This window comes from Cricetulus griseus, chromosome 6, assembly GCF_003668045.3.
Source record: "Cricetulus griseus strain 17A/GY chromosome 6, alternate assembly CriGri-PICRH-1.0, whole genome shotgun sequence".
NCBI lineage: Eukaryota > Metazoa > Chordata > Mammalia > Rodentia > Cricetidae > Cricetulus > Cricetulus griseus.
Window position 1 is genome coordinate 121,301,267 of NC_048599.1, and position 23,930 is coordinate 121,325,196.

At 40.0% G+C, this 23,930-nt stretch overlaps 1 protein-coding gene across 1 annotated transcript in view; it reads right to left on the bottom strand.

The window, feature by feature from the left end:
• Positions 1-23,930, bottom strand: part of Fmnl2 (formin like 2) — a gene marked incomplete at its 5' end in the record, with an annotated part of 268,668 nt that overhangs the window by 60,340 nt on the left and 184,398 nt on the right. Inside the window, 3 exon segments of the mRNA XM_027420415.2 lie at positions 1,536-1,644; positions 13,684-13,836; positions 17,058-17,141. Coding sequence (XP_027276216.1) covers positions 1,536-1,644; positions 13,684-13,836; positions 17,058-17,141 — 346 coding nt within the window.

Below are 23,930 nucleotides of genomic sequence, written 5' to 3' on the forward strand. Positions count from 1 at the left end.
CTATAATTCTGAGCCATACCATCACCAATATTCATCCAGTTACTGCCAGTAACCTCCTCTTGCCCCTGTACCTACAGGCTAATGCTAAACACAGAAGTCCTAACAATCCCTATAAAGCAAATGACACATTATGCCCTCAGAATGCCTTACTAGTTTTCTAATTGCAACAAAGCCAAGTCTTTCACTGGCCTATAAAATTCTACATAATCCCTTTTATCTCTCTTTTCCTCTTCTTTTTTCCTTACTCCTTCTGCCCTAGCCAACCAGACTTCCTTTCCTGCTCCAGGCTTCCCCCTGCCTAGACTCTTCTTTCTCTAATAGCCCTTGCTCTATTCAATGAGTTCACTTACTTTTCCTAATTGCTGCCTCCTCAGTGACACTCTCCTAGTGGCCAATCTAAAACTGCATATTCGTTTTTGGCATTTCTATCCCTTTTCTCATTACTTTTTCTGTGGTATTTAGCAATAATAATTCCCTGGGTTCAAAGCCTACTTGGATTCGAACTTGGTACAACTTATAAACCATATATTGTGGAGGATATTACTTAACTTCTCAGTTTTCTCATAAGTAAAATGGGTGGTAACTCTACCAGTCTCACAGGGATATGTGGGTGCATGAATTTGCAGACATAAAAGACCCAAGAAGTATACCATGTAGTTAGCTGGCTTTGGTTCTATTTGTCATCATTATGATCAGAAATGCTATAGACTATATCAATGCAGTCCTGCCATGTTTATTCTCTGGAAAGCAAGCTCTTGATACATTTCTATAGATTACGGCATTCTCAGAACTAGAAGACCATCTACCTGTAGAAACACTGAAAAGTTTTAATTGGTGGGGAAAGATCAAAGCATGCTTCCTTCCTACATTCCACTTACACACCAAGGTTGGGTTAGAATGCTAACATGGACCCTCATGTATCTAGTCTCCACTAGATACAAATCCTTTTTTTTTTTTTTTTTTTAACTTCTTATCCCACTTGGCTTATGGCCCTGTTCATTTACCCTAGATCCTTCAGGCACTGATTTCCACTGTGTTGTAAGATTAACCAAATTCATAATGCTATACTATTTGCCAGACTGAGGTCAACCCACAGTATAACCATCTAAAGCAGGAATGTGCACTTTTGACATTGTTCCCCATGTTCCTTGTGGAGATTAGGAACCATTGGTGCTAACACACAATAACTCTAACCTCTTGATCAACCACCACATAAGCTAGTGCCCCAAGTCTCTCACTAGTGATGTTCTAAAGCTGTCCATTCTTACTCACAAGTACAGGCTTGCTTCCCGTGGTGCTAACAAACTTTTACCAAGTAACGTAAGATACAGTCTCACTGTGTGATAAATTATATGCAGCCAAGGAACTAAATATTGAGCATGAGAATGAATCACTTTTCTAAGCAGAATCTCATTAAATCACAATCTTCACTTCAAAGAGTCACACAAACACCAACATATACACATACACAGAGAGAGAGAAAAATCGAAATCTTTTAAAGGATTGAAGCAAGCACTTAATAATTCAACACATACCTGATAATTCATGATGGCTCGTAAACACATGATACAGACATGAACATCATCTTTCTTACTCACTAATCTTGAATTTTTCAGGGTTCTTCTGCTTGGCAAAGTATTATATCTAAAAACAAAAGAAGGGGACACTTTCATGAAATGACAAATTACAGTAAGCACAAAGCATACCCACTTAAAGAGGTGTGCATTATTTTCTACTTTTACAAATACCTCGGTCAGAAATGCAGGCTAAAAATACCAATGCCAACCACTCCAGAGGGCAAGGCCCACATGGTTCTGTGATGCTATCACCATCCTTCCAGGCTTCTTTCCCACTCAATGAAACTCAGCCCTACTTACAACACATAACAAAAGAGAGTGGACATAAGCAGTTGTAACAATCCCAGGTCATAGTGGGGGCCAGGCTAAGTGTGCAGAAAAGCTTGGATGCAGACTGAATCTGCTAATGGAACAGCAGGTGAGGGACTGAAATTTAGCTCAGACCTTGACCTCCAATCAAGTGATCAGATTTTAACCATTTCTTCCTGCTGCTGCCCTCCAGTCTGCTTTAAGAAGTTAAACCTGGAGGTGGGGGTGTCGAGACAGGGGACTGGTGGGGGGCAGAGGAGGATGGGAAGGAGAGGAAACTGGGATTGATATGTAAAATACGATTGCTTCTAATTTAAATTAAAAAAGAGTTTAAACCTAGTCTGAGTAACATATTGGTAACTCTGGCTTCACCTTGACATACTAGATCCTGAAGCTTTAGTTATTTACAAATCCCTACTGATGTCTCAATATGGTAGCTAAAACTTAGAGGAAAATATGTTAAAATATCAGAGTTCAAATGTTTCAGTGTTATGATTAATTTGATGAGCTCTAAATCATTGGACTTTTATATCAGCTTGCAAGTAGGACAGGACAGACAATGTAATATATGCCATATAAAATGCACAATACTAAAACCTTCAGTTGAAGTTTCGCCTCGGAGCAGAAACACAGGATAGGTCATCTCTGTAACCACAAGCCTATATAAAAACACTTCAAATTTGTAACAGAGTGGGGGTTGGTAGGAATATGAAGGTAAAAGAGGGAATACAGGAGTGTGACTACATAAGAAGCGGTAGGCATCAACCCAGAGTAAGGATGTATGACAAAGTCATAAGGAAAACTGTTACTATGTAAAGTAATTTAAAAAAAAAATTCTTTTACATTTGAAGGAAGGTTCCATACATGTGAGGAAAGCAATCATAGGGATTAATTTAGTAACCCAGGACCCTACATGGTTAGGCCCTCTCGCTGAATGAAGAACTTTGCCAACCTAGGACCCCAACCTCTCTTAAGCTGCAACTGTAACGACTTTAAATGATGGAAATAAGTTACTGTACTTACCAACTACTTGATAATGCCCTGTTTCTACTTAGAATTCGCAAGACCAATTTCAGTGTGTACAGTACAATTTACAATCATGTTACTTTGCTGTAACTCCAGCTAGTATATGACTGTTGACACTTCCTGGGGGTCTAACAGAAACTAGGTCGGTTCAGAGAATTGCCACACAGCTGACCTGACCTTAGTCCATAAAGATCATCTCAGTCTACACTGGCATTCTTCACTACTATACACCAAGGATTAACACAAGTAACTGCTACATATAGGAGCAAGGAAGAACCTGAAACACATTTTTCTGAATCAACTTTTAAAATATATTTGTTAAGGCATATCATTAACATTTAAAGAGGTGTGGGAGAGTGGTAGAGTACTTACTTAGCATGAACTAGGCCTTGGGATCAGTTTCCAGTACAAAACAAACAAATAAAAAAACCTTCAAAATTATATAAATAAGATTTCAATATGTTGAAAATTATATTTATTAATGATTCTTTATGCTCTAGAGCAACAAATCTATTTTTTTTTTCAAAATTCATAGTGCCTGGCTTAAACATTCCTTTCCCTAATTTTTATATAAAGCTGAAGTAGGAATGAGAGATTAGAGTAGAATTTGTCTGTTTAAAATCATAACATTACAAAACTGTAAAACCCAATAGCACAGCCAATGATAACTAATCATAATAATGACGACTCAGGGCAATTTGTTTCGTTAACACTAAAACTTTCTCCACACCCACACGGGGAAGAAAACTGAAACTCCAAGAAGTTACATCAATGGCAAGTAAGAGATAGGAGACCAAACCCTGGGGCTCTCCTGGGATTCAGGGTTATTGGGCTCTCCCAGTTGCTTCTCACAGTACTGCTATCATGCGAAGATTCTGCTGACACAGCTTCTTGCATCTTGTTCTTTCATGTCACTTAGGACAGGCTGAGGATGTTCCCGTCGGTCACTTCTAGGTCTCACTACCTGCCCTCAATAGTACCAGATGCAGGATTAAGGTATAGTTTGCCTCCAGCGCTGCATCTGGGCATCTCTTGCAAGAACTATCATTGGTCCTCTCGGTAAACAAGGATTTCTCTGTTTAAATCTTAGTATCATACACTACGTTCTAGGAAATAAAATCGGTTTTATTGTTGTTGTTTTTTTAACTTAATGTGAAATTGTACTTTCTGCTGTAGAATTCTCATTCTAAAAAATTTTCTTCAGTTAAATAAATGAAACGTGTAAAGTATCATACTTTTTATTTCTACAAAATACAAATGTTTTCAGAATCTGTAAGAGAAGATTTTTAAAAAATGTCATGGGTTAATATGTACATCAGACATTTTTCTGTGTGCAAATCTTATGGAACTTGAAAACTTCATAATTAGATTTCTGATTTATTTGCTTTAAACTACCATCTCAAAAAATTACGATCATTTTTGCTAAGTTTTAAATCAATTCCAGTGTATTCTAGCTAACAGAATTTGATAAACATTACTCTATGGAATTGGTTCTAACAGGTCGACCTCAAACCCCAATAAAATTGAGACTAAAACTCTATTTGTCAATTTACTTCCACAAAGACCATAGGACAGAGTGAACAATCTAGGAGGAATAGCCATTGGTCATGACAGGAAACTAAACCAAATTTCTTCTTTTTCACTTTTTGGTGGCTTTTGTTTTGTTCCATTTTTATTGAGGCAGGGTCTTACACTATAGCCCAGGCTGGCCTGAACCTTACTATGTATGTCAGGCTGCCCTCAAACTAATGGTAATCTTATCTTTTTGCTTCAGCTTCTCAAATGCTGGGATTATAAAACTGGCCAAGTATCTGAGTTAAGGCATGTGACCTCTGTTTAAGAGCCTACTATTTATGATAACTTCTGGTAAATACAACAGAAAACTAAAGATAAAGTTTTTATTTCTGAGTTGTTTAGGAAACAAAAGGTAAATATACAAGTAGCTACCTTCTAGGCACCAGCCTGGGCATGTGACGTTTATCTCTAGCTTTAGATTTCACCTGTGATGAATGCATCACTCCTCCAACAGGAGGAAAAAAGAAATACAATTAAAAATTCATTTAGGCTAGATGGTGGTGGTGCATGCCTTTAGTCCCAGCACTCAGACAGGCAGATCTCTTTGAGTTCAAGGCCAGCCTGGTCTACAGAGCAAGTTCCAGGATAGTCTTCAAAGCTACTGAGAAACCCTGTCTCACAAAAACTAAAAGCCAAAACAACCCAAAAACTCTCTTAAATGGTCCCCATTTAAATCTAAAAGAGTTGGAAAGATGATGATCGCTAGTTAAATCTATCTTTAAGAGTTGGACTCGGTGGTTAAGAGAACTCCCTGCTCTTGCAGAACACCCAAGTTCAGTCCTGGCATCATTATCTGGAGGCTCACAATCACCTGTAACTCTAGCTCCAGAGAATCTGATGTCCTTTACTGGCCTCCTTGGGGACCTGCACTCAACCTGAGCATGCGCGCAAACACACACACACACACACACACACACACACACACACACACACACACACACACGAAAAATAAATGTTGCTGACTAGAGAGACTGAGGAGATCATCGTGTTCCACCCACCCTAAGCACCCTCTGCACATCACCTGGCCTTTGCATATTGATGCACAGTTGGCCATAATCCACCCTGATGGGGCAGATAGGTGTGCAGTTTTCTGGGAAGAGACCAAACAGTACAACACCTTTGACAAAGCAGCAAGAATCATTAGAAAACCTCAGTTTTAAAAACTTTTATTCCTGGCATTGAAATATCAACCTGGCTGTTGATAAAGTGCAATAGAGTAACAGTTTGCCCAGAAAAAGGATAAAGGTAATTGATTAGTGTTAAGAAACTGCCAAATGTATGATTCATATTGATCCACTCAGGGATAAAAATATCATAATGGTAATTGGACGCCAATTAAATTTTCAAACAGCAGCAGGCACAGTGGCACACACATAATCTCAGCATTCAGGAGACCAAAGCAAGAGAACATCGATTACAAAGCCAGCTTTGGTTTTATATCAAGACCCTACCTCTTTTTTAAAAAAGTAAAGGGATGGGGGAGGGGTAGAAAACAGTCATAGCAGTCAAGTAACATATGTGCTATATTGTAATCATGGCAGTGCAAGTGAATGCAATTCAATACTGTCTTTGGAAGAACAGACAGGCCAACCTACCTCTGGTTTCAAGTCAAGGCCCTCCAATCTGAGTTACCTTCTCTCACAAGCAATGTCGATCTTATTTTGCCCATAAGAATAAACCTCACACAGACTGAGTTTAGAGATTAAGTGGGCAGCTGGGTACAGGAGGTCTATGTGCTTCTGTGGTAAACCACTCTTTATCTTGGTAATTATGCTATAAAAATACCTACAGTGAAACTGACTGCTAGGGCACTGTGCTCCTGAAGGTACCATGAAACTTCATTTCAGAGATCTGAGCAGAACTCACTTGGAGAGTATCCCTCCAATTCATGGCAGTTATTTATAAAACACCCCAACACAATGAATCATCAAATTAGCTATGGCCTCCCGTGCATAACCAGGCAAATGAGCTTTATGTGGTATATGTAATATGTAATTACATATAATATGTAATATGCCTGTGCAATCCCAGACCCTGCTAACAGTTAGTGGTGTATATGCCCCTCCATGACATTTGAAATCAGCTTCTGTGAGAAGTTGTTACACTATGGCTTCTCGTCTCACCAGTACACAACCTGAGCTTAACAGAGAACGCGGAGGGGAGGAGGTCCTGGTCTATTTTGTTCCCTATGGAGACTGCCAAGCTGCAGGTTTCATTCTCATTGGAAAGCTGTGGTGGGAGAAGAGAGGAAAGCATGGGAGTCTGGCAGGGTAAAAAGGCACAAAATACAAGTAGCGCCGAAGCAGAACAGCCTGGCCACTTTCTTTGGAGCTCCTGACATTTGTGTGGAAACACAAGAAAGGTTACAGATAATTCTATAGGGAAAAACAACATCACATTTCTCATGCATAACTTTTGAGGACTGTTTTACTCTCTTCCCAAGCACTGAACTACAACTGCAGAAGCTACCCTAGCAATAAGAGTAGATTCTGTTTTGGGAGAGCTGCCAATGAGAATTCACAGACAAACTTACACAAGTACAGAAACAGAGCATTATAAAACTGACTTAAGATCAGAACTAAAGCACTCGGGAGGCAGAGGCAGGCAGATCTCTGTGAGTTCAAGGCCAGCCTAGTCTCCAGAGCGAGTGCCAGGATAGGCTCCAAAGCTACACAGAGAAACCCTGTCTCAAAAAAAAAAAAAAAAAAGAAAAAGAAAAAAAAATCAGAACTAAACAGAAGGTGGGTGTGGGAATTGGAGTCATAATCACAGCAGAAGGAAAGTAGAGGCAGAAGGATCGGGAATTCAGTATATCCTGGGCTACATGAAACCCCGTCTCTTAATAAAACCATACACACATGGCAAACTGGGCCAGCAATAAAACTCATGGGGAAAAAAAAATGCTTGCTACACATGCCTGACAACTTGAGCTCAATTCCTCTGAATTCAAGTAAAGAGAAAAAGAAAGAATTTCAAAGTTGTCTTCTGGCCTACACACACACACACACCAAACATGCACACAATAATAACTTTTAAACTTTATTCCTGACACTTGCATCCATTTCATACATATATCACCAAGTATCAGTATTTACATGTATGTGAGAAGCTCTACAGCAATGTTAACATGGGCAGGAGACATAAAAACTAAGTAGTATTTGCAAATACTTCTTCACAAGACCAATGCAGAATGTGTCTTGATAAGTACTACAGTGATTCCCACAGTCTGCAGCACCTACTTCACTCATGACAATGAATCTATCTGTAAAGGGCACCTAGCAAGCACTTCAACCTGCACAGCTGGTTCTTGTGGTTAGAAATATACACACTTTAAAAAATCACAGTAGGTAATAAACTTGAGAATAAGCGACAAGTAGCATGTCTGTGATGACCCTGAGTACAAGAGAAAGCCTCCACTCCAGAGACAAAGCTCAATGACAGATACTGCCTTTGCTCAGACAAGTATATTTACAAAACCCCAATCACTCAATAAACACCAAGAGTCGAGCCACTGTTCACCCATGATGTCTTCGGGTAAATCAAAACCCAGCTATTGTCACAACAGCACACATTTATCTATATACACATCGAGTTACTCCAGAGGACTGTTCAGCATGCTCAGAACCCTCAGTTTGTCTAGCACACATATGTAAAAATTAGTTTGTTATGTTGTATAATATCTGCCTTTCTTCTGTACATCCATTGTCTAAAGATTGAATACAAATTAGAACATTAGATGACTCTTGAACCTAGATGTCCTAAGGTCTGGAGAAAGATTTTTCAAAAACATTATCTGCAGCTTCATTGTCAACAACTCTGGGATTCTTAAATCCAGGTCCTATTGGCCTGAGGGAGGGGAAAGGTATATAATATTTTTTATGGCAATGGCACTTTCAGCCTTAGATATCAAACCAGTGCCTTCCTATAAGTGCAGGAATTGGAACTGCCTTGGAAGCTGAAGTAAGGTTCAACCAAACAGGAATGCAGTCCCCCACTAGGATGTCACATCGTTTGGCAGGACTATTCTAACAGCCGTTCCAAGGTCTGGGTCTGGGCTAATAGCACTTTAACCAAAATTTGGGGTTTTAGGTTTCCTCTCTTACCCTTTAGACATGACGTCACTTGGACATTTTTTAAATCAATTAAACATAAAATATATGATGTTTAAAAATGAGCCAAGTACATGGCTAACTGGCCTCAAAGCCAAAAGAAACAAAGCTGAAATAGTTCCATAAAAACAGTTCAAAATATAGAAAAGGGAGGTAGGGAAAGAGAGGTGGAGACAGAGACAATGAGGGAGGGAAGAAGGGAGAAACGGAAATGTTGATTGTTTTTAATAAGGACTGGAATGTTCCGCATGCTTTATGTTTCCACTGGAGACCCAGATAACAGCTGGAACTGCTTTACAAGATGAGTGAAAGGAAGGTGTTAGCTCAGAATATGAATGAAACGTCTTTGTTAACCTGCAATGTCTGACTTCCCATCCTGTTTCCTTTGCAGGCCTTTGCTATGGGACAGCTAGCTAAGCAGCACACAGCCCTGTGAAGCATAACCGACGAAACCCTCTCACTCCTGTGACACTAAAGCCAAAGTATGTCATCCTAAACTACCCCTATTCTCATAAGCTTTCAATAAATGACACTGACAATCACAGTCTGGCCTTCAAAATATGCCACGGGTTCTAGACAATTCGTGCCATTCTTCTTAACTTATTGTTTCCTAAATGGGCCACACAGCACAGCAGTGACAAGGTTGGGTACTTTCTCAACTCATTGACAGTGTTTTTTTTTCCCTTTCTAAATCAGGTAATGAAAACCTTCAATCAACACCTGCCACCTCGTTTAGTGACAGATAAAATTCAAGATTAGAGAAGAGTATTTTTCTTGGCAATGTTCCACTTTTAAGTGATCCTGTAAACCAACAGTAAGTCAAGTTCTTCACTAAATAACCTTTACGATGGAAACTTTAAACAAATGGTAAGAAGGAGAAGAAATAAGAACAGAATAAATTTCAGGTGACAACTCAATAAAGAGAACCATAAAATCAGATGGATGTTCTAGAATGTGGGTGGGGGTAAAACGGAGAAGGAGAAGAGGATGAGCACTTCAGGGGACAGTCTCTCCTTCTGTAAGATAGAAATAAGCAACTAAGTTCAAACGAGAGAGAGAGAGAGAGAGAGAAAGAGAGAGAGAAGCAGACGACATAGACAGAGAGACACAACACAGAGAGCAACTGAGACTGTAATAGTTGAAGCTAAAAATGTGGTAATTTCCCCCACAACAAACTAATTGAAAATAAAATACTACTTGTTGAAATTTTTTTAAAAAAAGCTTAACTTTTAAATAATCTTGTTTTATAGGCAAAATGGTGCTGAGTTGGTGTTCTCACACACACAGTGTATGTTGCGCATCTCCTCTAGGTCATGTGTCTCTAGGGTGACAGACTGTCTGAGAAGGACTACAAATAGCTTCTTTGAACACTGGTAAGTCAATAGGACATTTACCAGAAAGAAAAAATACATTCCCTATGAAAAAAGAGGTAGGGCAGCACAGTGTGAAGTTTGGGGTCAGACCACCTCACTGCCAACCCTTCTTCCTTCAGTGATCACAGGCAGAGGTGACACTGGTGACACTGCCAACAATCCCCAGAGACAACAGGATGCCCTCAGCACAGTGCCCAGCACACTATGCTCATTTAGGAAAAACTCTTCTCCTTAGTAAAAGTCATGGTGATGTTTTATCTATCTGTGCCTGTGCTTTACATTCCTTTTTGAACAATGTGAGGAATGGGACAACTGGTTCAGAAGTATACATCATAAGCTAAGCTTAAACTCGGCTCGTCGCTGACCCATAGGTAGCAGGAATAATCTGTCAGATCATAACTACTTGGAAAATGCTGTTCCACAGAAACGGAAGCTTGAGGGGAAACAGTGACATCTCATTGAGGCAGAATATTCATTTCAGAAAAAAAAATGATGGTTAGTGGTTAATAACCTAAAAGCAATATGTATCACGGTACCTTCACCCAAGTGACAAGGTCAGCTGGGGTGATGTCCACAGTGTTCCCACCTTTGAACTCTCCAACCTTTCTCTGTGCTAGAACTACATCTGTCATACCACATGGCTTGTCCCTGAAAGGCCAGACTCCTCCTCCTTTCTCAAACATGCCTCATCCTTGATGCAAGGCTCCACTCACCTCATGCCCTTACGCCTCACATCTGTGAGGAGTAGCCTTTTCTTACCCTGAGGAACAACTCCACCCATTACCAACAGACCCAGTTTAAACCTGACCCTCTTTCCAGGTCCAAGTTAGTTCTCCATTCGTTTCCTCAAGCCATGAGATGCACTGATGTGCAGGACTCCATCAGTTAATGAAGCTGGAACGGCAGGCACACTGGTGGAATCGCTCTCAACTGGAGACAGGCCACATTCCAGAGAACCCACAAGCCAAGGTCTGCTGCATTGGCATCAACATTTCCCCTTTGACCAAGTGGATGATGATTTAGAACCCAGGCACAGGTACAAGTCAGGGGGTGTGCTGTATCATAAGGTGCTTTGCAATCAATATGAAGTAGTTTAAAAATATCAGGTAGGAATCCAAGAAAGAAATTGTGCTAGCATTAGAATTTTGTTCAGACCTTGTATTTAATAATGGGGTGCTTTTTTTTCTTTTTTCTTTAATCAAACTTTATTTATAAAATGTGTTAACACTACCTGAAATCTTTTTTTCCCTAAGTGTCACCTATTCTTTTTGGCAAGGGACACTAAGAATATGTATCTATGGAATTATCCGGAGATGAGGCAGAGGAAACAAGTCTGTGTTTGGCATAAAGATATTTATTCACTAAGCAAGACTACCAGAAAACACAATAGTACTTTCAGAAGAATTTTGATATTAATAAAAATGCATTGTACTGTAAAAGACCCAGTCAGTTCTTAAGATGAGGAGCTATAACATGATGACACAGTGCATCAGTGTGTAGAAGACAGCGTCATGACACAAAGGCTACCATATTAGAATGGTCGTATGACCAGTCCACCTTGCACTGGCAGCTCTCCTGGGGCTTTTCTCCAGTGACTTAGGAGATGTTCCAATTGGAAGCCTCATCTTCAGTGTGTAAACCAAAGCTACTCAAAGAGGCAGCAGAAGGAGAAGCAGCTCAGGTGGCACTGGAGCTGAAGACACCTGGGCAGGGAAGCCAAGCTGGTGGTGATGTGACAGATGGATAAAACCGGAACAAGAGACAGTGGAACAAGAAAGGACAAGGACAGAATCAGACATGAGAAGGCAGAATGAGAAAGAAGGCAACATAGTGAAAACCAGGAACTGAAGGAGTGTTGAGAGCAAAGGAAGAAAGGGAGAGAGGAGGGGGAGGAGGAGGAGGAGCAGAGGGAAAATGTAAACAATCCTTGGGTATATGAAAAGTAACATGTACCAGACAGCTGTGCTCTGAAGGCTGTTGAATCACAAGAGCTAAACCACCATTGGTACACATTGTTTAGAACCAATAATTATGAATGAATAAATAAACAATAGGATTCAAATCCGTGTTGACTCTCTGATGAAATTCAATTGTCCCCTTCCTTGGGTGTTCAAACTGTTGAAGCACAAACTGGAAGAATGTGAGAGTGGTGTCCTAGTCTTCAGGCTAGTTTTGATGTCCCTGGGCCCTGCCTTCTAAAGTCCAGAGCACACAATGAGTTATTTAGGAAAATGAACCTGTGTTAAAGTGACAGCTGACCAATATATACCTCCTAAGTAAACAAAGACAAAAAAAAAACAAAATAAATTGTACCATGTACACTAAACCCCTTATATGTAATTATAGTCAAATAGTGCAAAGCATTTTTTCCTATGGATGCTTACAGAACTTTTCCTGTACAGTTAGCTTTAGCCTCTAAATAAGTACATACATTCCACTGCCAACGTGTGAATTTGACACATGCTAACAACCCCTGGCCCTCTGCAAACACCAGGAAGTGAAATGGAATATTGTTCCTTGTTATTTCTGAATCAATTCATCCTAAATCCATCACCATTTTTGGCGTTTGCTAACAAAGAAAATATAAATGGTTTATTGGAGACTTCACAGTCAAACATTCAGTCCTTCAGCAGAACTGAGCTTCATTACAGAGAAGGATATTTCCTTAAACATTCCAGGACTAAAACCCAAGTCAAAGGAGGATGAGGTAATAAATAGGCAACTAAACATGCAATGCCTGGAAACCACATACTCTTTGACTGTAACCACATACACTCTAAGTGACCCAAAAACCTATGGAGATCCGAAACACTCAGGTGAGATTGCCCTGCCAGGTTATGTCAGAAATACATAAGAAGGTTTTAGTAAGCTACCAAAAGGAAGCAGCACTTGGGAATGAAGATTTTAACCACACAAATCTTTATTCAAGTCATAGGTTTAAGAAACCTTCAACAACTTAATTTAGACATGACTTCTGTCTTTATTAGCAGGAGTAGTAACTTCCTTACCAGTTAGCTCTAAGTACAGTGCTTTGAAAATTATAAAAGCCAGTTCTCCACTCAGTGAGTGATTACAGGTCTGTCTGAAAGAACAGCATGCCCTATCGGTGATACAGGCAGTCAGTGCAGATCCTTGAGTAGCATCCTAGCATTTCAGCATCAACTGTAAGATGGAGTCATTAGTAGAAAACACCAAGCTGACATGAGGAGTATCTGACCAAAGCAACATGCCTAGTGGCACTTCATTATAAAAATCTATCTTTTGAAACACTGTGACTTATGATTAAAGACACACCCTGCACAGGCACACACCTGTGCTGCCTGTGGAAGGAGAGGGCAGCACAAACAGCTGCAGAGCTACAGGGCTCCTTAGATGCTCACATTGTAAAGTGCAGCCTCTACCCTGCAGGTAGTATTGAGGTCACTACATCAACATCCATCCATGTTAAGAACTTACCTGCTAGAGATTATTTCACTATGTTATTAGTCACAAGTGTCTCACCTTCTATGCTGAATCACAACGTGGTGTTTCTAAGAAGTGTATGTAAAGCTACAGAGTACAAGCCAAGGGAACAGGCCATGAACACCTACAAAGTTGTTGATCAGATTCACTTGAGAAGAAAGAGCCATGTGGAAAGACATAATGAGGTCCATCCAGGATCAGAAGAAGGAGGGAGGACCCTGCAGTGCCAAAGCATCTCGTTAAGGCACTTACCGAAGTGCAGAATGTCTTCCAGAGCGGGACACACTGTTACCCACAGGTGAGGGCAGGTTGTTCCCTCTGTGCAGGTCCTCGATGGACCTACTCCAGGGCTTTGATTTGTCCACTGTACTCTCCACGGTACTTTCCACACTTTCAAAGTCAAAACTAAAACAAAAAAGGAATGCTACTCAAAACTTAGAAACTAACTTTCAGACACATACGTGGACATACACAACCTGCTACTCCTTAAATGTGTCTTCACCATAATACAAGAAGTCTTTGCAGCCAAAGGAAATGCAAAAAATCTCTGTGGATCTGGTGTTAGCTTGGAAAACATGAGGATTACAAACACAGGGTCTGGCAAAAGAATCATTAACAACAAACAGCTAAAATCGGTGGTTGTACATTGTTTGCATCTTATTTGCTCAAGGCTTACCAATCACTACCACTGCTAGGCTGGAAAGAGGAAAGAGATCTCACAGATGTCTTCATTTTGCTTTAACAATTCATTCCTACCCATCAATTTCTCACTGAGCATTTTCTCCTAGTGTATTAGCAAGTACTTTTCCAACCATGTGTGATGCATTACTAGTGAGGCTATGGATTTGCTTTGATTTTGGATTCTCTCCCCAATGTGGTGCTCTTTAAAGGAAGACTGTTGTTCCTCTGACATTTTTTGAGGTTATTACTCATGTTAACCATGTTGGAATAAGTGGCAAGTTGAGTTGCTCATTCTCGTGTAGCCTTAGGAACCTAGTCTTTAAACAAGCAGGCCTTTGTGTCCCACACATTTCCTTGCTCATGGAGTGAGTTACTCTGCTTTCTCATAAGAATACTGCAGTGTTTCCACCCTCAGTTCTGCCCGATCAGACAGCAGAACAAATAGACAGCAGCAACAGTTCATATTCTCTGAAAGACTGGCTATAAAAGATCTTGGAGAAAAAATAATGTATGCTGGAAATCATCTACAGATGCTTATAAAGCATGGTTGCCAGAAGGGGGAAGAAAGCCATCAGATTGGCCACCTAAAAACTAGGGGATAGTCTCTAACTTTTCAGGTTAATCACATAACAAGGACAGGCACAGAGAGTCAGCATAGGGGGCTGATGACAGATCTTTCTGTCATGCCCCTGGATGCAGCAGTAATGATGAAGGGGAGAGGGGCAAAATAGGGTAGTCTAAGAAAACCTGAAATGCTAAAATGGAAGGCTCCTCCTGAGGTGGAAAGGACTTCAAGGGACATATGAAGAGCATTCATGGTATGGACATGTCACAAGTCACTCAGCAAAGCTCATGTCACACGTTTCTCTCAGTCCTTCCCATGTGCACAGGACCAAAATGCAAGAAACACACTCTTTAGGGAATTGGTAGGTTCTGCTATTTCAGAGTCGGAACCTGTTATGTCACATTCCACAGGCTGGAGAATTACTAATACCAGGGTATAGTAAAAATTTTTAAAATCAAAGACAAATTATTTAACTTATCATCTACATAAAGCAAAACTAAACTAAACCCAATACACAAATAGCTTAAAGCCAATGCCCCCAAAACACACGCAAAGGCTCAAGAACAGGTAATACAAACTGAATCTAGTTGTTCAGCTGGTAATTGACTTACACTGTAGACTGCAGAATTCCTGCACAGTATCTCAGACTTGCCCCCACTGGTCTGACATGAGGGCATATTTGAGAAATCTGGCTTCCAAGTCCTATTATCAAGTAAGTAAAGGATTCATTATCTATAGTAAACAATTTTAATGTTAATTCTTTTCCCTTTATTTCTGATTTTTCATAGTCTTGCTTAAATACTATAAATGTTTCTATAGATTTTAAAATTTGCAGGAGGGAATATTCTTTGTTATACTATATAATACATCATGGGATTAGCAGACATGAAGTAGCAGAAATAGGTTAAGAAATATCCTTTTGATGGAATATGTCATGAACACTATGAATTATATTCAGAAAACAATTTCTTATACTATATGAGAAACCATCATACAAGATTTGGTTAATAACCATGAATCTATAGGGTAATAATAACTGTAGTTCTTCTTCATAAGTATTGGGTTAAGGGGCAGAGATTAGAGAAAACTACCCAGCCAGATAGTTCCTCACTCTTTAGAGTGAGGAAATAATAAAAACAAGAAGTTACTGTTTAAAAAAAAAGAAGAAGAACAACGGAGGGTTGGAGAGAGTGCTCACTGTTTAAGAGCGCCTGCTGCTCTTAGAGAGGACCTTACTTTCCTACACCACGAGGCAGCTCACAACTATCTGTACTCCAATTGCAAATGACTCAATGCCCTCTTCTGGCTTCCATGGCATAGGCATCAAGCAAATAGGTAGTAAGCATACACACACACACACACACACACACACACACACACACACACACACACACGAGAAAAACAAACAGCACCTGGGCCGAAGCATCTTCACTGTCTAATTAAAAACACAGCATCATTCCCGCTTCACTCTGCACATGTGAGACTATCTGTGGGTTTTGGACTATTTCCTGATTAAAGGAGAAATGTTGAAAAGAGAATGTCTCATTCAAATGTACACTTTGTAGCTCTGTTAGAAACCATTCCAGAAGTCATGAAAATGGAGAACCGTGTAGTATAATAAGGCTAAGCAACTTAATTTTTCCCTGCCCTGCTCCAGGTTCTTTCCCTGCATGTGGCGGGAAACCAAAGACTACAAATATATAGACAATTTTAAAAAAGGGAACAACAGTGTTCCTTCCTCCCAGGCCGCTATGTTGGTATCTAGCACTGCATCCTTATCTGTTAATTTGCCAAAACAGACAAAAACACACCTATATCATTTCTCCCTCAGTGCTGGGATTGAACTCATGGACTCACACATGATAGGCAAATGCTTTACTATTGACCTACACCCCAGTTATACCACAGAGTTGGGTTTGGGTCAGTGGTAGAATACAGGTTTACCTTGTGCAGTCCCTGCTCCAATCCACAGTATATCAAAATTTAATAAAAAGTGAAAGGACATTCTTTTTTCTTTTTTGCTACTTCTTTTATTTATTCACCACTCTAGTGTTTTACCATATAGATTTATGTAACTTAAGGCCTCAGGAAAGTGATTCTTTTGCATTGTCGATATAGCTCAGTAGCAAGGCCAGGTCCTGAGCTTGACCCCCTAGGATAGCTAGAAGGTCTTCAAGGTGATTTTTAATAACCTGTTTAATTTATGTCTTGAAGGCATTTCTAACACTAATTATGTGATTTGTTTTTTAGCTGAAAAATCAGAGATAAATCTCTTTAAACTTTCCCCCACCTGCTTGTGGAGGTATGTGATTTTTACCACTGGGCTTCGTCTTCGAGGACTATGTGAAACTGATGTGCAAGCAAGTTAAGTTTTACTTACGTGACTGCATACTGTGCAAAGGACAGATACTCCACAAGAACATCAAGGCCTTTATTTTCTTCATTCAAAAACTCTCTGACCCATCTGGAGAAGAAAAATAGAATTGTTGGTGACATTGATCATATGGTCTATGGACATATGGGAAGGACATGGTGGGTAGTTCTGGTTTTTCCCTCGAGACATCCAAAGTTTGAAAGGAAATACAGAGCATGGCCTTGACTCCTTTTTCAGGTAGTAGGCACTTGTGGATGGGGTATGAAAACCATAGGTCACTGCGTAAAAATAAGGAGTAAATAGTACTCGCATGTCATCCTTGTGCTTGACTGTTTGAAGAGTTAGGACGACCAGTTTCTAAAAGGTTTCTAAGAAAAGGAATGTGTCCTAATGTGCTCACAACCATAAATGATCCCTAGCCTGGTTGCTGAAAGAGCCAACTCTAAAGAGTAAGGCAGATTGGGGACATAGTGCCATAGCCACTGAGACAGAGGCATGACTCCAATTCTATGCTCAATCCCTTTTGGCACACCCAGCTAAAGAAACCATCAAACCACCAATGAGAAGCCAATGCTTATGAGCCTCTGGAAATTCAATAGGGATAATAGCCTGATTAATTTTTTCCACAAGTATGAAAACCTTAAAAAGCCTGGATATACCACAGACCATCTGCAGGACTAGCACATGGCAGTTTTAAAGATCCATTCTTAAACCATTCTCTTTAGCTAGAATTTGAGTGGTGTGTACCAGTTCACTAAGAGTACTCACACATTTGGATTTGCTGTCCATAATGACTCCAAAGACAAGGTGATGGATCAGTACTTTAAGGCCTGAGGATAAAATCCTGTCATCTGATTTCACACATTTCTGCCCATGCATTCCTCATCAGAGACTTGGAATAGCAGAAGGAACCTTCACTCAGTGTGAAATTCCACCCATGGGTGGGTATAAAGATCACTGCAATAACACAAGGGCCACAGCCACACACTGCAACTCAAAGTGGTTTTGTCCCTCTGTGTCAAAGGCTGCCTGGCAAAGGATGCAGCACACTGGGGAAGCCATGCTTGCTAGCTGTGAAAACAGCAGCAGAAAAATGGTCCATGTGTTGAAGAGACTAGTGGTGCAAGAAAAATGGAGTAGACTCCAGATACCTGTTTTGTTTGTTTTGATTGTTTTGTTTTCTGGTTTGTTTGTTTGTTTTTAACTTTTTCTCCTGTCTCCTCTCTTCTGGCCCTTTCATCTTGATATACAGGTATATAGGATGTATAAGGAGTCAGGAAGGGGAGAAATCAGAAAGCCTGACTTAACAATCTTCTTCCAGATACTTCAGACAGCCACCACCAAAGGTACGCACTTAACCATAGCTGTGTGTAAACATTTAAGAGGAGCCTGGGCAGCAAAGAAAACCCATCTGTTGGGTCTCACAGAGTGGCTTTGTCAGTAGACCTACACACAGCTCACAGGACTGTGTACTGGTGGAGGCAGAACATTCCAAGAACAGTCACACACATGATCTCACCACATCCACTTCCAGATACTATATTTAACAACTCCCTGTGCAACAAAGTCTCCAGAGACAGTGAACTTTTGTTTTTCAAGACAGGGTTTCTCTTTTTAGCCCTGGCTATCCTGGAACTCAGTGTATAGACCAGGCTAGACTCAAACTCACAGAGATCCGCCTGCCTCTGTTTCCTGATTGTGTGATTAAAGGTGTGCACCACCACTGCCTGGCAACCGAAGATTTTTTAAATGATGATAGAAACTTAAAAAGAGAAGGGAAAAAGGTATTTCTTGTAAGTGGCAGGGGACTAGGGAACACCTAGCATTCCTTGTGAACGCCAGGGATGCTGCTACTAATGAGGACCCTGGGCTTCTTTCTCTTCTCTTCTCCACTGCTCTGGACCAATGTTCTGACTGCACAATGCAAACTGTCCTGCAAAGATTGCTGTCTTTTTTTAATGATTTATTTTTATTATATGTACATTGGCATTTTGACTGCATGTGTGTCTTGTGTGAGTGTGTAGGATCCCCTGGAACTAGAGTTATAGACAGTTGTAAGCTGCCATGTGGGTGCTGGGAATTGAACCCATGTGCTCGGAAGAACAGCCAGTGTTCTTAACAGCTGAGTCAGATCTTTTTAACATGAAAAAGAACCACTAAATTCCAGGTTATTCAGGACAGGCTCAGTTTCACATATTCTTTGTTTGTTTGTTTGTTTGTTTGATTTCCATGACGGGATAGTTAAGAAGGACAGCCATTGAAGCTCTTCTGCACACACTTCCACAAGGAGCACAGACACCCCAGGACATCATGGCACCTCCATCTCATTTAGATAAGAAGGACAGCCACAACTTGCACGGGCAGATAACTAACCCAGACATGAGGAACTTGAACTCAACAAAACAGGAAATAGCCAAGGAGAGCAATTCTATACATCTTTTGATTTGACATGTTAATGTGTGTAGTAGATTCTGATGCAGGAACAAGGGTTAATTTGCTTCTTTACATCAACATCCTAATTGACATTTCAGTTGGTAACTATAAGCAAAAGCCCCAGAAAGATAATTTCAAAGTGAAACAGGAACCCACTGCTTATATCCTAAAATAGCATGATTTGCCTCTGGTTTAATGTCACAAAAACTAATTCTGGTCCTAAAGTTGGAGGATCCTCCTTGGTTGCTATAAGACTTTAGGACTAAAGACCGAGACATCAGGCATTCATTGCCTTGCCTTGGGTATAAATGACGCTCGTGTAACTAAGTCACACTGCAGTACAGATATGACTTGTAAAGAGTCCTCTCCCCCATCCTCTTGGTCACAACCCCTTCTCTGACTGGGAAAGTCTGCATGCGTGAGAGCAGTCCAGAGTGATCATCCACAAACTGCCAAGAGTAAGGAAAAAAAATGGGTAAAGATGTTAAAGGGATGTCTCAAAACTCAGGGAGTGAAAGGAATATGGGGGCCAGAAACTTGGCTCAACAGGTAAGGACTCCTCTGCCTCCAAGCCTGAACTCAATCCCTGGGACACACAGGATAGAAGAAAGAAACACTTGCCTCCCGCATGTTGTCTTCTGATCTCCATACATGCCCTACCCCCAATAAACACAAATAAATAGAAATAATTGGGACGGGGGAGATACTCCATGCTGTAAACTTATGCACTTGATCATACAGTGAGTCTGTCACATCTGTACAGCTCGCTTCTCTCCGTACATGCTCCAGACTGTTTTATATGCTGCCAATAGGCAAACAGTTTCAATTGGGTGATTATAAGTTTTGGAAAACAGAATTATTTCTGACTCTGACAGCATGTATTACTTCCTGAGTGCCTTGCAAATTCAAATGTGATTACCATATGTTATAAATTTGAATTTAGGCAAATTCCAAATCAGATGCTTGGAAGCTTGGAGAGACAGGGATAATGAGAAAAAAGTTCGGGGGGGGGGGTGGCTGGGGGTTGGGGGAGACTGTGGTCAAAGAAGGGCTTTACGTGCAAATGCAAACAAATCAGTACTGAAATGCAGGCTGCTCACAATGTGGTTTCAAAGTTTTGTTCTCCTTGCCTCCTAAAATCTTACAGCCAAATTTCTTCACACAGAAAATAAAGTCTTAAAAAACCCTCCTGGCGTGTGACTGCCAAGGTCAAGCAAAATGGCAAGAGGCACAAAAGAAAGGACAAGTGTTACCCCTTTGCCAGGCTCCTGTAGAGAAAGTCTGACAGTTGAGTGGGTAGTTGGAAAGAAAGGTGCTGAAAATCAGGGGACAAGAGAGAGGTCAATATAAACCAGAGTCAAGCCCACTCCTGAACTGTAGCAACCCAGTTCACAATGCATACTGAATCACCACTAGGAGTCCTTGGAGGTCACTCAACATACCTCTAGGGTTGATCTAGTTTCCTAAATGTATTAAGACTTGATACATGCAAAGGCTTGGGTTTAAACTGCCAGCATCTAAGCAAAACAAAACAAAACAAACATCCTTTGCTGACCCTGACATGCTTCACTGTGAAAGAGAGTGGGGAAAACTGCTGAGAACGAAACATGGATCTGTTTATCACATTCTTCACTCTATGCACTGAGGGGACAAAAGCACCCCCACTGAAGGAAATCAGTAAATTTTCTAAAGCTTGATGCTCGAGTACACATCTTTCTCAGTCCCTGTGACTAATCAGAAGCCACATAAAAACATCTGCTGCCCACCCATGCACTTCAGCAGTCTTGAGAGGGTCGAGAAAGGAGCCATTTTTTTTTTTAATGGACTGCCAATTCACTTACAAAAATGACTTACAAACTATAATGACAATATTTTGGGTATTTGAAAGACATTTCCTCAAAAATGCATGAGGTCAGCCCATTGATTTGGAGAAAACAGGCAGTATTTGTCACTAATGGTAAATTTTCAGCTTAAATAAAAATTAAGAATTTAGGAAAAGTGTATTTATATTAGTTTGGTAGCTTAAAACTGTGTCCCAAAGGCATCAGTGATTATTAACAAAATAATTTCTTAAAAAATAATTATAGGATTACATGTTAGAAAGGGCAGAGCAACAATGGAAAGGGCAGATCACCTCAGCATGCCTACTTTTCAAATGGTCAGTTCAGCAACCATGCTATAGGATCCATGGGTAAAAACATCCACTCAGAGCACTGAGATAGGACAGTGAATTTTAACAGAATACAGTCCGTTATTAGCCCTTCTGGGCATTTTCACTCAGAGAATTTTATGTACTATCAGAAGAATCCCCACAATTATCTGGAAAAGACACTTAAAAACTCATATTTTCCAAATGTTCTTCATCTCCACAAAACAAAAGTAAACATCAAAACAAGCTGAATGCAGGGTCAGGAAAACCCAGCTGCCTTCTATTACAAAGATACCAAAGAAGGGTCTCAAGAATTTTTATGAAGAAACAAATAAAGCTATTCTTTACAGGGAATTTTTGTTGTTTAGTTAAATAGTTACAGTTTCATGAAATGTTATATGTGCTAATATTCACAGCAGTGTTTATGTTTATACATTAAAAGTTTGCTATTAAATATTACCTATTAAGTAAACTTAGAGTTTGTCAAGTTTAGTTTCTAATGTGGTAAATGTTACTAGGTTCAATTCATATAAGCAACAGCAAGTTATTGAAGTTCAAAACACTTAGCTTGAATAAAAGAGTCTAGAATGTCAGAAAGTGTGGGAACTATTGTATGGACAAATAAGCTTTAGATGTAGACAAGTCAGCACTTCTAACTGGCATGGAGTAGAATAAAATAATTAGCAGCTGACCTGCAATCTTCCCACATACATAACAGTGGCACAGGGTACAGAGAAATAACACAAATATTTTTCTGTGAGATAATGCAATCAATATGTCCAACAAATGACAAAATGACTATGACTTTGATGATTCCCAAAGCAGCACCATGTAAGAGTGGACTGATCACAGGGTAGACGTATGCACACATGCACAATTCGTACACATCTTAGGAGAGCGCTGGCCACGCTCTTCTCTTTCTTCTTTGACTGGGTCCAGCTCCAGCCATCACTGGCCCACAGAAAGCCTGACAGCAGAAAAGACCTTCACTGTGCAGTTCCTCAGTGCCTTCTCTTTTCCACATAGGCCCCCAACCCCTGGCCAATTTGCTACATTTTTCATGCCTGTTTTGTCTTAACCACCCACAAGTGAAGTGAACATCTTTTATAGCGTCTGTGACCTTGCATTCAGACTGAAAAGTAATTTTCCGTCATTACAGGCAATGATACTAAAATAAATCACCTACACCGCAGTCCCTTGGAATAAAGCTAGCCAATCTCTCTGGCACACCCTCACCATCACAGCAGTCCCCCAGACATCTGAGGCACCTTGGCTTCGGCCCACTCATATTACTTGCCAGTGTGTTGTAATGATACTTGGTTCTTTTTCAAGGGTATTTCAAGTAATTTCAGGGGTTTGGATAAGTCATAATCCAATTCTTCTCCAATGCTATAGCTCCTAACATAACAGTAAGTGAATGAGATTATTCCTAGCCAAAGTCTTATTTCAACATAGTTCAAAAAAATTAATTTTCTTTCTTGAAAGATCATTCCATTTATGGACTTTTAGGTTTAGCTCAAAACTCAGAACAAGCCCTTTACGACATGGCTGCAGCTTAGATTGTTACCTTAGCAATGCCCACTCGATACTTTAACCTTGAAACCCAAGCATGTGCCAAGAATAGCCTTTTCAGGATAAATGGATTTTAAATGTAATTTCAGCTTTTAGTTTCTGGAAATCATAATCTCTCAAATGCTCGGGCCATTTTAGGTAGACCAAAATCACATTCTACACTTGGAATTCCTTAGGAACATGTTATATTCTATTGTTGATTTGTAGAGATTCTCCTCAGCAAGCCTAAGAAAATAAAATATAAAAAATAAAATAGCTATTATATATTGAGTATTGGGCATCTGATCCTATAGTGGGCATTTCATTCCTATGAGTATATCACTGCTATTCTCATTTAACAGGTGAGATGTTAATCTAGGTCACATAGTAAGTGCAGAGAGCTTGTGTAATTTCAGTTTAACAAAGGTCAAATTAATAAAAAGGAGTCACAGCAAAGGCCTGTGTCAAGATCTCGTCATCAGAAGAACAGGTGTCCAATTATCTTTCTATTACCCAGAGTACAAAAAAAAAAAAAAAAAAAAAAAAAAAAAAACAACCTGTCCATCATAGAACACAAAAATTCCTCCTGGTAGCAATTGATAAGTTCATTAGTTGGTAATTCCAGAATTTGTTCCTACCAAGTGAGGTAAAGCCAGTAAACTGGCAGAACAAAAGGACTGGTTAAGACTTGAGTCTTCAAGATAAGCAACAGAAGTCAAAATCCTGGTGTGTGGTTTCATTCAATG